The sequence below is a fragment of the Homarus americanus genome, unplaced genomic scaffold, assembly GCF_018991925.1.
Source record: "Homarus americanus isolate GMGI-L3 unplaced genomic scaffold, GMGI_Hamer_2.0 scaffold32929, whole genome shotgun sequence".
In the NCBI taxonomy this organism is placed as follows: Eukaryota; Metazoa; Arthropoda; class Malacostraca; order Decapoda; family Nephropidae; genus Homarus; species Homarus americanus.
In genome coordinates, this window is record NW_024737097.1 from 20,703,114 (window position 1) to 20,716,457 (window position 13,344).

The 13,344-nt window shown below is 34.3% G+C and overlaps 1 protein-coding gene across 1 annotated transcript in view; it reads left to right on the plus strand.

Moving 5' to 3' along the window:
- Positions 1-13,344, plus strand: part of LOC121873309 (centromere protein F-like) — a 145,070-nt gene that overhangs the window by 96,977 nt on the left and 34,749 nt on the right. The window contains exon 24 of the mRNA XM_042376814.1: positions 2,628-4,872. Within this exon, the coding sequence (XP_042232748.1) occupies positions 2,628-4,872 (2,245 nt within the window). The remainder of the gene's footprint in view (positions 1-2,627; positions 4,873-13,344) is intronic.

Consider the following 13,344-nt stretch of genomic DNA (forward strand, 5'->3'; position numbering starts at 1 on the left):
ACTATTTCAAAGCCGGAAAAAATCCCTCATCCCCGGAATTTTCTGGGTAACGGAAAAATGTTCTCGGAAGTTCCAGAAATTGCCCATTACATCATCTCTCGAACCCGGAAAAATATCCCTGATCCCCGTAATTTTCTGGGTAACAGAAAATTTTTCTCAGAACTTCCAGAAAATACGCCTGATTTTCATCTCTCAAATCCAGAAAAGACTCCCCCATCCCCGGAATTTTCCAGGTATTGGGAAAATTTTCTCGAAATTTTCTGGAAAATGTGCCCCTTGGGCATGTGGAGAGAATGGAGTAAACCAGTTGGGTCAAGAGATGCACGAGTTTGAATTTAGGGAGAGGAAAGCTAGGGGGTGGCCAAGAATGATATGGAAGAGGTTATAAAATAAACCTCATAGATAGGAATTTAATGAGAGCGTCTGTAAGAGACTACGTAACATGGGGAGCTGCTACAGTATTAGGTAATCACTTAAGTGTGAAAAATGGTCATAAAGCAGTGATGAAGATGATAATGATGATGAAAAGTCAAGAATTGATTAGCTGCAACCTAAGGTTACAGTAGGGTCGGGATATATCGTGAGATGGGGCCCAAGGATGTTCACTATATACTAAATCAAGATACAGTGGGGTATGCTATAATGAATCTAATTGGTTCTAGAACCTTGTTCGTTATAGCATTCGTTCGTTATAGGATTAATTCGTTCCAGGCCCCCAAATACAACCACTTAACACTGAAAAATATAATATAAAATTGTAAAAATTGTAAAAAAGTGCATAAATATGCATCTAAACCCCTGAAATAAAGAACATCATTAATACTTGTAATAAAAAAACAATAAATTATTAAAAAAAAATTTTTTTAAATAATGTTCGTTGTAGGAGTTTCGTTCGTTATAGCATTCTCACTTTTATAGGTAAAACTGTTCGTTATAGGAATATTCGTAGTAGGATCCGTTCGTTATAGCATACCCCACTGTATATAATTACATGTAATCAGTGGGGAACATAGGGTTAGGTTCTGGAGGTCAATAAAAGGGACTAAACTTGACATAAAATCACAGTCTAAAGTTAGCAGAATATAATTTGCATTTGGAATCCTTGCAACACAGCAAATAATTTAAATATATACAATACATCATATATTTTGCACAAGAGATAAAAAATTTATTCCTTTGTACTAAAATGTATTAAATTATTACTAAAAAATTTATGTCTAGTGAAAACTATAGCTTGTTTATATTCAAATTAATCACTATCTTACAAGAATTCCAGCCATGTTAATTATATTCTCTTACGTCAATTCATTGACATTTTATAAGAGAAAAATATAAACTCCCCCTATATGACAGAAATAAATACCATTAGGTAACCTTGGCCGGGGGCTGGTGCCAGCTGTCATAATACATCATTTTCCCCTCCACTTCTAGCAAGATTGAAAGTGGTTTTAGGCTTAAAGTTTTTATCTTATAAAATGTCACAGACTAAAGTTAGCAGAAAATAAATTGCATTGCTGGAATCCTTGCAAGACAGCAAATAATTTGAATATATGCATCATATATTTTGCATGAGATAAAATTTTTAGTCTTTTAGATTACATTTAAGTAGTATACAGTCAGTCTTCGACTTACGACGGGGTTAGGAACCGACGACCAGGCCCTAAGTCGAAAATGCGAAAATAATAAATAGAAAATCTAAAATGGGTCTCTTTTTCTTCTCAGCACCACGAGAACTCTCACTTCTACGCTTGCCAGCCATTTTAAAGGGAATTACAAACGAAAATTTTGTCAGTACACAGCGCGATCACTAACGTCGGGACTCGAAAATACGTAATTTGAAAAATATTTTATATGACTGCTGCGGTTGTATGTCCGGGTGGTCATAAGTCAAGGAGTGCCTGTACTGTACAGTTTTTCAACTCGTATTTTTGGGGCAATTTATGGGATTTTTAGGAGTGTTTCTGACTTTGTACGATTTTTGGTTTTATGTGAGGTCCCCAGGTAACATAACCCCACGTAAGTTGTGAGTCTACTGTAAATAAATTTATCGTTATACTGTATATTAGAAAATTTTTATAATTTTGGTAGTTATGATAAGTTTGAAATATTTTTTGCCCGATCTCCCTTGCAAAATAAAAAAAATTATTGCTATATATATAAGAAAATGTCGATAATTTTGTTAGCCGTGATATAAATTTTTTTATATATAAAGTCGCTATATATCCCGACCCTACTACATTATGATATCCATAATTCAAATCCTTTTTAAGAGTACGTACATTTAAATTCTGACATTTTTATTCATCACCCTTCTCACTGAAGTTAATGACATTTAGAAATGGATTTTGTTCATCTGTTTGTTAATTCTTCTCTGTCTGAGGTTAAGCCCTAGAGTGTAATTTGAAAAGCTCTCAGGTATTGTAATAAAAGTTTATATAAGTTGAACTAGTGATAAACAGGTGCCTTTTGTTGGAAAATGTACAATAATATTAGTCTTATTTTTGTAGTAGGCAATACAGATAACTAAATCTTTTTGGTACAGTATTATTTGTAAATGATACTTCTATATTAATACAGGCTGTACAAATACAAGCTCCTAATTTTTATTCTTTTCTCTAATTCTTTAGGCTACAGAAAGACCGGGATAATCTGCAAGAAAAATATAACTGCCTAAGAGAACAGCTTGACAAGATGCTTGATAAACAGAACAACATTGATCATGAGTTTGAGGAGAGCCACACCAAAAGTGAAGAACTTGCTTTCTTGAATGAAGAACTCAGTTCAAAAAATGATGAGTTGGCCACTAAGAATGATTTGCTCATTAGCAAGAATGATGAGCTTACAGTGATGATTGAAGAATTAAAGAATGAGGTAACTGATCTGATGGGCCAAAATGATGTTCTCAAGTCTAATACAGAAACTTTGCATAAAAGGGAAGCTGAACTATTGATTGAGAATGGGGATCTTCTGAAAGCCAAACAAGAATTGAAAAATCAAAGTTACAATGCCTCACATAGGCTAGAGGAAGTGATGTCAGGAAATAAAGAACTTATTGCGAGAAACACCGAGGTAGTTCTACTGAATGAGACCCTTATCACAGAGAACCAGGGCTTGCAGTCCTTGCTTGAAAAAAACAATTTGAAATTAGTGGAACTAGAAAAACTGAAGGCAAATATGAAGGAACTAGATGAAGACAATTATAATTTAGAGAAGAAATGCAATGATCTTGAGGTTTTGATGGAAAAAAATCACTCTGAGAATGCATTAGAAAAGGAAAAAGAAAGGCTTTTGGACACAATAAAAGAACTTCGGGATGAGGTTACTCAGAGTCACATAAAATGTGCTGAGTTTACATCTCAAATTGAACTTCTAGAAGCTGAGAGGAAAATAAAAGCCTCTGAATCTGACACATTGTCCCTTGATAAAGAACAAATTTTGGCTTCTATGGGCGAATTAACATTGAAATACAATGCCATTGCTACTGAAAGAGATAAGATCTTCAATGAAAACATGGGACTTCACTCAGATAAAGAGAAGCTACAGTTGGAAAAAGACTATATCTTAAATGATAGGGAAGAACTACTCAATGTAAAAGATAAAATGCAATCAAAGATTGAATATTTGGAGAAGGAAAAGGATGAATTACTATCCGAGAAAGTAGTATTAGTGAGTCAAAACTCTGAGTTAAAGTTGGAAAAAGACTTCATATTAAATGATAAGATGCAGCTAGTATCTGAAAAGGAGGAATTAGAATCTAAGATTAAAGAAGTAGAGAAAGAGATAAATGGTCTAATATCTGAAAATGAAGCATTGGTAAAGCAAGAAGCAGATTTACATTCTGAAAGAAATTTGATCTTGAATGAGAAATTGCATTTAATGTCTGAAAAGGAGGGACTACAAGATGAGATGGAACAGCTCTTGAAAGAAAAGAATGGACTACTGTCTGAGAAAAAGGCATTGGAAATAGAAAAACTAAAATTGTTAGCTGAAAAAGATGATATCTTCAGTGATAAACTGCAATTGCTTGCTAAAAATGAAGAGTTACAGTTAAATAATGAAAAAGCTTTGAGGGAAAAAGAAAGCTTGCACTCAGAGAAAGAGTTCTTGCTTACAGAAAAAGAGCAGCTTCTGAAGAATGCTGAAGATTTAGTCTTACAAAAGAGTACAAGTGATTCTGAGCAACAGAATCTTCAAGGTGAAATAGAAGTTCTAAAGGTAGAAAAAGAACAGTTAACAGTAAATGTCCAGCAGTATAAAACCATGGTTGAACAAAGTGAGATGGATATTGATGATCTTCATTCCAATATTAAAAATATGACATCACTTAAGGAAAAGTTGATGTCTGAAAAAGATGAGCTCATTAAGACAAATGAACAACAGTTGCAAGAAAATAGGAATCTAGTCATGGAAGTAAGAGTGCTACAGGATAAAAATGCAGATATATCCTGTAGGAATGACAGTTTGTCATCTCAACTTAGCCAGCATGCTTCAGATAAGGAGCAGATGACTTCGGAAATTGATAATTTGAAGTCAAAGTCAAAAGATATGCTAGTAGAAAAAGAACAGCTTGTCAAGAATTTAGGAGACACAAAAAACACACTCTCTTTAGTTGATGTAAAAATTCAGACCCAGAGTAAGATTTTAGAAAACCAAAAGGGAGAAATAGAAATGCTACAAAAGGCTATACAGGCACTAAAGCAGCAACAATGTAAGCAAGAGGGGGAGGTTGAAACTCTGAAAAATGACTTGTTTGTGAAGTCAGAAGAAGCTGCCAAAGGATGTGATGACCTGGCCAAGGTGAAGGGAGAGTTGCATGTTGTGGGAGAAAATCTTCTAGTTTCCCAAGCAAATCTTGCCAACAAAGTGAATGAGGTAAGGATTTTTTCTGTTAAACCTGTGGAATTCAGTATAGTAGCATCTGTTTTCTGCTTAATGTGGGTTATAGTTCATTCATCATTAGAGTATGCATGAACTGTAATTCACTTTACAGGGACCTTATTGTTTCAAGAAAGCTCCTTAAAGTCATTTGGGCTTTTAAATACAGAAAATAAAACAATTGAGGAAACTGTGCATACTGTAGCTTGATAAATATTATACAAGTATCCTGATTGAAAGAGAGATATTTTCTGATTCAAGAAGTTTTCACATTACAGTTTCTGTTAAATGTAATGATGAAGTGCCATTTTCACACATTTAGCTTATAAGGTATTTTGTAAAAAAAAAAAAAAAAGTTGTCATAAATTTGGATGCTTCCCTGCTGTGTCATGTGAAAAAGATTTATTGTGGAGACAATGTGTTTCTTTTGGGAATTCATGTCAAAACATTTTAGCCAATAGTCATTCCTATGCTTACTGTAGGAATGAAAGAAGGATTGAAACAAATGTTGAATTTTAAGCGTGCTGGTGTGGCATTTATGTAAACAAAATACAGTACAGTGGTGCCTCCGTTAACGAACACAATTCATTCCAGAAGGTCGTTTGTTAACCAAAAAATTTTTTAACCGAATCCATTGTTTCAATGGGATATTGGGTAATTGGTTCCAGCTCACCGAAAAGTACATACAAAGTATTAAAAAACTGCAGTAAAGTATACTTACTTTGAGGTGTGTATGTAGAAGGCTCCTGGTTGATGATGATGATGATGGGAATTAGAAGTGGGGTGGAGAAGGGAAGGAAGTGGGGATGGAGGAGAAATCACCTTTCAGGGGACCCATGCTTCATGCCTCATTTCACCAATAAAATTTTAAGTTCACTAGGTGTAATTCAAGATTATTTTCTTTAAATCAACACTGCACTGTGCTATATATTACCAATATGTTAACTGAAGTTCAAAGAAAAATGCAAAAATATTCAAGATACCAACAAAATAGGTGCTGTCTCCACAGAAAACAGAGCCAGACTGACACCAGGTGGCTGACCCACACATCTGATGGGTGCACATCTAACTAGTTCCCTGTACTGCATATATTATCAGTATGTTAAATAAATGTTAAAATGACTAATAATTTTAATAGAAAACATGCTTAAATATTATAAAGCACAACTTTATTGATAATTACTCCATTGGAAATGAATATAAACATAGAACATATTACTGAATTGGCTGAGTACCCCCTCAGCTGATCAGCTGATGTTCAAAACAAAACATGATTTTCGTAAGGATTTCGTTAATCAAATTTTTGTTCGTTAACCGAATTGAAGATTCTTATGGAAGGTAATTTGTTAACCAAAATTTTGTTAATCGAAGAGTTCGTTAACGGAGGGACCACTGTAGTCACTAATTTTTAACCCCTTGAAGGAAACACAAGTTAAAAGGGAAGCAGGAAAAAGAGTGCAGAAAAATAATGTGAATTTGACCACAGGAGCATTTCTTTAAGATTGAGGCCAATACAGTGGGGTATGCTATAACGAACGGATCCTACTACGAATATTCCTATAACGAACGCTTTTACCTATATAATTGAGAATGCTATAACGAACGAAACTCCTACAACGAACATAATTTAAATTTTATTTATTTATTTTTTTTAATAATTTATTGTTTTATTATTACAAATATTAATGATATTCTTTATTTCAGGGGTTTAGATGCATATTTATGCACTTTATTAAAATTTTTACAATTTTATATTATATTTTTCAGTGTTAAGTGGTTGTATTTGGGGGCCTGGAACGGATTAATCCTATAACAAACGAATGCTATAACGAACAAGGTTCTAGAACCAATTAGATTCGTTATAGCATACCCCACTGTATTTTGAAATGGAAAAATCTTTAAAAATAATGAGTGGTATTGCTCCTAACTTATGTTCTGTAACTACAATTATAGCCTTATGCCTAAATAGGAAATCTTGGGTATAGGGTTTTGGAGTGCCTTGTTTGAGTGGTTATGGCATTTATATGAGGGCTCAAAGACCTCTGTGAATGTAAATGGTGAGGAATTTGAGGTGAAAGTAGGGGTCCAACAGGGGTTTGTCTTGAGCCTCCTTCTGTTTATCAAGGTGTAGGAGGCAGTATCATGGGACTTTAGGTTTGGTCTACCCTGGTAGTTGTTGTATGATGATGACTTACTGCTAAAAGCAGGTAGATTGAAGAAGCAGTGAATAATTTTTAGAAATAGAGGATAGAATAGTCAAAGGACCTAAGAGTGAATGTGACAAAGTATAAAGTGGGTGAGGACCTGTGGTGGACAAAGGAAAATGGCCATGTGCTGTCTGTAAGAAAGATGTTGGCAGCAATTCAGTAATGTGTAATGAGTGGAAAGAGGGTACACAGGAAATGCAGTGCAGTAGATGTTAGACTACAGTATAGGATATTGCTGACTTTTAAGTGTCTGTATGCACAAACAACTACACATTCATAACAAGGCTGGATAAACTCAACATTGTGTATATATCCCTGGACTTTATTGATGAGTTCTGTTACCTAGGTGACATGATCAGTGCCAGTGGTTGTACTGATGCCTGCTCAGTTGCAAGAGGCAGAAGTGTCTGTAAGAAGTTTAAAGAGCTGCTCCTTTATTGACAGCAAGAGGACTTTCTCTCCACATGAAAGGAAGAATGTTTGTGGCAGGTGTGAGGAGTGTGTTGTAGTATGTCAGTGAAACATGGGCAGTTAAAGAGGATGACATTAGCAGGCTTGAGGAAACTGAAACGGGAAGGGTGAGATGGATGTGCAATGTGACAAAGACAGGAGACCCTGTTCAGAGCTAAGAGGATGGCTGAGTATTGAGAATACTGTACTGGCATTGGCCGAGAATTTTAGGCATGTGTAGAGAATGCATGAGACAAATTAGGTCAAGAGATACATGGGCCTAAATGTGGAGAGGCAGACCAAGAATGACATGGAGGGGGATTGTATGAAATGCTATTGTGAGTTAAGAACCTGAAAACTAAGACTGCAGGAGGCTGTAAAGCATAGAGAGCTACCCTCAGGTAATCGCGGCTAACCCATGCAAGTATGGAAAGTGGCAGTAAATGTTGATGGTGGTGGCAATAATGTTTTCCATATACAGTACTGTACAGTACTGTACAACTTCAGAATAAATAAGGAAAATTTGGGCTATCTGGGCGCTTGGTAAACTGCAGTGCATGACTAACATTGTTTACCTCAATTGGTTACTGCTCACTGAATGAATGTAATAACACTTGATGATTGTTAAGAGAGGAAATTCCCTAAATTATTTATTTTTCTTGCTGCAGCATGTATCTATGTACCAAAAGTGAGTTTAGTGAAGATGAAACTTGTGAAAGAACGAAACCAGCAACAAAATATGATTTGGAAACATCATGCTACTGTCAGTCCCTTTGCTTACTGGAGCAGACAATGGAATCTGTCATATTGTGGGACAATTACACAGTATGCTCTGTCATATTAAGTAATAATTCAGTGCAATTTTTTTATTGATAGGATTGTTTAATACAGTACGTATTTTTCCATCTTATTGCGCCTAAATATACTGTTGTTTGTATTGGCATTCATGTACGCATCCCACACCAGTGATCACACTGTGTCAAAATGATTTATATATATATATATATATATATATATATATATATATATATATATATATATATATATATATATATATATATATATATATATATATATATATATATATATATATATATATATATATAATACAATATATGAGTTTCTGGAATAGAGGTCTCAATTTTCTGAAATTCTCATGATGCCAAGAATTTTGAATCCCTAATACTAATACTGTACTGTATTCAAGTGTATGAGCATTGCTCCAACCTACTTCTTTATTTACCCAATTTGGCAAATATTAAGTGATGGTTGCTATTATAAGAAAGGGAATCTCCACACAAACTAGGTACAGTATTGTATTTGTCAAACTTATATTTTTGCACTAGAATTCCTTTGCAAAAAACTAGCTTGTAGTTATTCCAAATTTTTTCTATATGCTTCAATATGCTGTCTTTGGTAAACATATCAGACTACAACCCTGATGGTTGAAAAGGCTGCTTTGGAGGTGGAAATGGCAAGTCTGAAAGATAGGTTGTCATCAGCTGCAGGATTAGAAGTATCTCTTGCTAGGAAAGAGAGAATGGTAAGATACGTAGCATATATACAAGTATATACAGTATATTACATGTAGAATATTTTTTAATTTTTTTCCAAACTGCTTTAACGTCCTTATTAACCACTCAAATGTCGTACTCTCTTATAATATATATACTGTACATCAGGCATGGGCAACATTTCCTCAATCACGGGCCGCATTACGATTGAAATATTTTTCTGTGGGCCAACCCACCAAAATTTATATCCTACCTAACCCAAAATTAATGTTAATTTTGTATTAGCACAGACAGTGAAACAGTTTAATGTCATGTCCACCTTATGTTATTTTCAGTTTGCAATCACAGTCTTTTTCTCATTTATAATTGAAATTAATTATTCATAAAACCTATAATTAGTTAGTAAAAACTACCAGAAAATTAACATAAAAAAATCATTTATTCAAACTTAGTGTTTTGAAACCTTTTCATTTAATTGATAATAAAATCAACGACCTTGTCTTCCCCCATGCTTGAAGCCTACTGATCTTGTTGTATCAGGCTCTTCCCAGTAACAAGCTTGAACAGGTCCAACAGTTTAATGGACCAGTGGCTGGCTCAGTCAGAGCAACAAGTTTGAACAAGCAAGGTTATTCTATAATCCTGTCCATGATGTTATTGCACTGGTGCATTTACTTCAATCGATTCATAATTGCATGTGATTGCTGGTTATGTTTTTCAAGTACACACAAAATTATGTAGATTTGGCCACAGCTGCAATCATGGACAAAGGGTTCGTCATATTCTGTACTGTACTGCACTATAAATTTTAATGTATCATAATAGTTTATAAAAACTATATATGCAGGTAATGCAGTACATCATTGTTAAAGAATTTGCCATATAAAGAGATTTTAAGTGAATAATTTGAAAAAATGAAGACTTTTGCACTTTCTGTTGGTTATTATGAAGAACAGTATGGTGTAGATTAATTAGCAGTGTATATTATTTTATAGTAATTGGCTCTAATACAGTAGAACGTCGATATAACGCGAGATATGTTCCAAGAGAGGTCGTTTTAAACCGAATTCGCACTAAATCGAAGTGTTGTTTCAAGGAATAATTTAGTTTAGTACTTGAGAGAAACACAAAATACTAAAAAGACTGACAGTCTACCCAGATGCACCTCCGCCCATCTCCTAGAATAAACAGTTGTTTTTTGTAGTATTATGTTAAAAGAAACACTCATAAATCAACACAGCTAAAATTAAGGGATGCAAAATGGTCTGCTTACTGGCTGGCGAAGCTGGGGGGGAGGGAGGTGAGGTGAGGTGAGGTGAGTGATATGTTTAACAGTTGATGCCAAGGTCTACCGGTAGTGCTTATTTATTTATCTGTCCTTAAGAGCGACTTTAAGTTTTCCTCTTATAAAATGTCACTAAACTGACCTGGGAGAATATAATTAACATTGCTGGAATTCTTATAAGATAGTGATTAGTTTGAATATAAACATGTTATAGTTTGCATTAGACATACAAATTTTAGTTCTACAGTAACTACCATACAGTATATACTCGTCTATAACCCCCCATCGTTTATAGGTCGACCCTGATTTTTTTACCAAGAAATCGTTAATTTACGATATTCCTCGTTTATAGTTCAACCCACGTTTTTGAGGGTAATGGAACAACAAAACCTTCACTAAAAACGCTCTACGTCCTATAAACTGAGGCTCGCCGTGCATGAAACACGAGTGCCGAGGGCAAATTGTTTACTATTTATTATTATGACACTTTACACTGAAACGCGGGTAGTTTCAACAAAAATATTGTATAATTCCATTCAAGTATTTATTCAAGTCAATTAGGAGGGAATATTATTGTAATACAACAGTTTTTTAACTAAACCATTCGAAAAGCGATTATGGTAACATCTTTTGAACGAAAGAAAGCGAAAGTCATTGTTTTCGTCACGATTTTATCCCACTTTCCACTTTAATACGTACGTAATTTCAGCAAAAATATTACATTTCTGTGAATGTATTATATCAAGCACAGTATGAATAGAATATCATTGTAATATTACAGAATTTTAACCGAAAACTATTAAAAAAACGAGTAACATCTCAAGAACAGAAGCTTAGGTAAAGTCTTTTGTTTTCGTCATGTATTTTATCCTATTTTACATTGAAATACATCACGTTTCAGCAAAACTACTTTTATTTCCGAGAATATATTCATTCAGGCGCAGTTTAGGTAAAATATACGTGTGATGTAATAGTTTTTTAACTGAAAACGATTCGAAAAACACGTACCCTCTAGCCCTGTTCAAGGAGAGGACTGGGAGAAGCTGTTTGGTGCTGCAGACGATGACAAGGAAAATAATTTTGATGGATTTTAATGAAAATATTCAGAAATATGGTATCGTAGTACAGTATTTATTCAAGTCAATTAGGATAGAATATTATCGTAATACAACAGTTTTTTAACTGAAAACCATTCGAAAAGCGATTACGGTAACATCTTTTGAACGAAAGAAAGCGAAAGTCATTGTTTTCGTCACAATTTTATCCCACTTTCCACTGTAATACGCACGTCATTTTAGCAAAAATATTACATTTCCGTGAATGCATTATATCAAGCACAGTATGAATAGAATACCATTGTAATATAACATTATTTTAACCAAAAACTATTAAAAAATGAGTAACGTCTCTTGAACATCGGAAAGTTAGGTAAAATCTTTTGTTTTCGTCATGTATTTTATCCTATTTTACATTGAAATATATCACGTTTCAGCAAAACTACTATTTATTTCCGAGAACATATTCATTCAGGCACAGTTAAGGTAAAATATACATGTGATGTAACAGTTTTTTAACTGAAAACGATTCGAAAAACACGTGTACCGTCTAGCTGATACAGCTGGTGGTGCGTGATGCGTCATGCGTCGTTGTAAACAATAGGAGGTTGAAGTAGATTACCGGGTATTATATTAAGTGTGAAATATCAAAAAGGTTTTTATTACCGGTATTTTTTGTAGATCAATGAGAACTGTGATACCGTATATGATATGATAAGTTAGCCTGTGCTAAGAACTTCAACATAGACTACTGAAAGCACATTGTAAGGTAATTTAGCCTATTGCAAGTTGGTGGGCTTCATTTACTGAAGGAACTGCACAACTTTTCATTACTAATTGGTACATATTTTACGTTTCCATTGTTTACTGGCAGTAAATGGTAAATATTTTTCATGTCTGAAGCTAAAAGTTGCTCCTCGCCCTTCCCATCATGCACGGGTTCAACCTCACAAAACTATTACGCATGTATAGGACGACCCCCAATTTTTTGCCTAAAAATTTGGTCTTAAAAACTCAAACTATACACGAGTATATACGGTAATTTTATTAAAGGGCTGAAAATTTTATCTCGTGCAAAATATATGGTGTTTATATTCAAATTATTTGCTGTCTTGCAAGGATTCCAGCAATGCAAATTATATTCTTCTAACTTTAGTCTGTGATATTATAACCACCAAACCTTGACTGGAAAAGGGGGAGGGAGGGAGGAGGGGGAGGTGAAAGTGACATGTTTGACACTTGTGCCGAAGGTCTAGTGAAGTATTTATTTGTTTATTTATGTCCTTTAGATTGAGTTTTTGTTTTTGTTTTTTTTTATAAAATGTCACAGAAGTGACCGGGGAAAATACAATTTACATTGTTGGAATTCTTATAAGATAGTGATTAATTTGAATATAATCATGCTATAGTTTGCACTAGACAAAAATTTTAGTAATCATTTAGTACATTATTTTGAGTACATGTACAGTACAGCTTTGCCCTTAGGGCATAATTTAAAAATATGATGCGCCAGATTGAATAGCGCAAAATAGGAAAGATTCACATTAGATTCAAACTTTGTCCTTAATTGTGGGTTTCCCTTTAAATCAATAATCTTAAATTGGATCGCTTTAAATCGCCGTTCTACTGTACAGTAATACCCCGATTTACGCAGTCAATTGAACCCACAGGGTACCGCGGAAAGTGAAAACCGCGTAAAGTGAACAACAGAACATATGGGATTAATTCCAATAGAGACTGGCCTGACCCCCAAACTCCACTTTTTCCGACACAATACCTATGTTGTAGTAAAAATAACATCTAAATTTTATGATGGTATGCTCACACAATTAATATTTAAGAGAAATACAGTCGCCAGGTTAATGTCCATTCAAATAATGGACTCAAATCCCCCCCCCCTCTTCCCAGCTCACTGGCCCCTACCTCTCTGAGAAATGATTGGGTGAAACACTAGATTT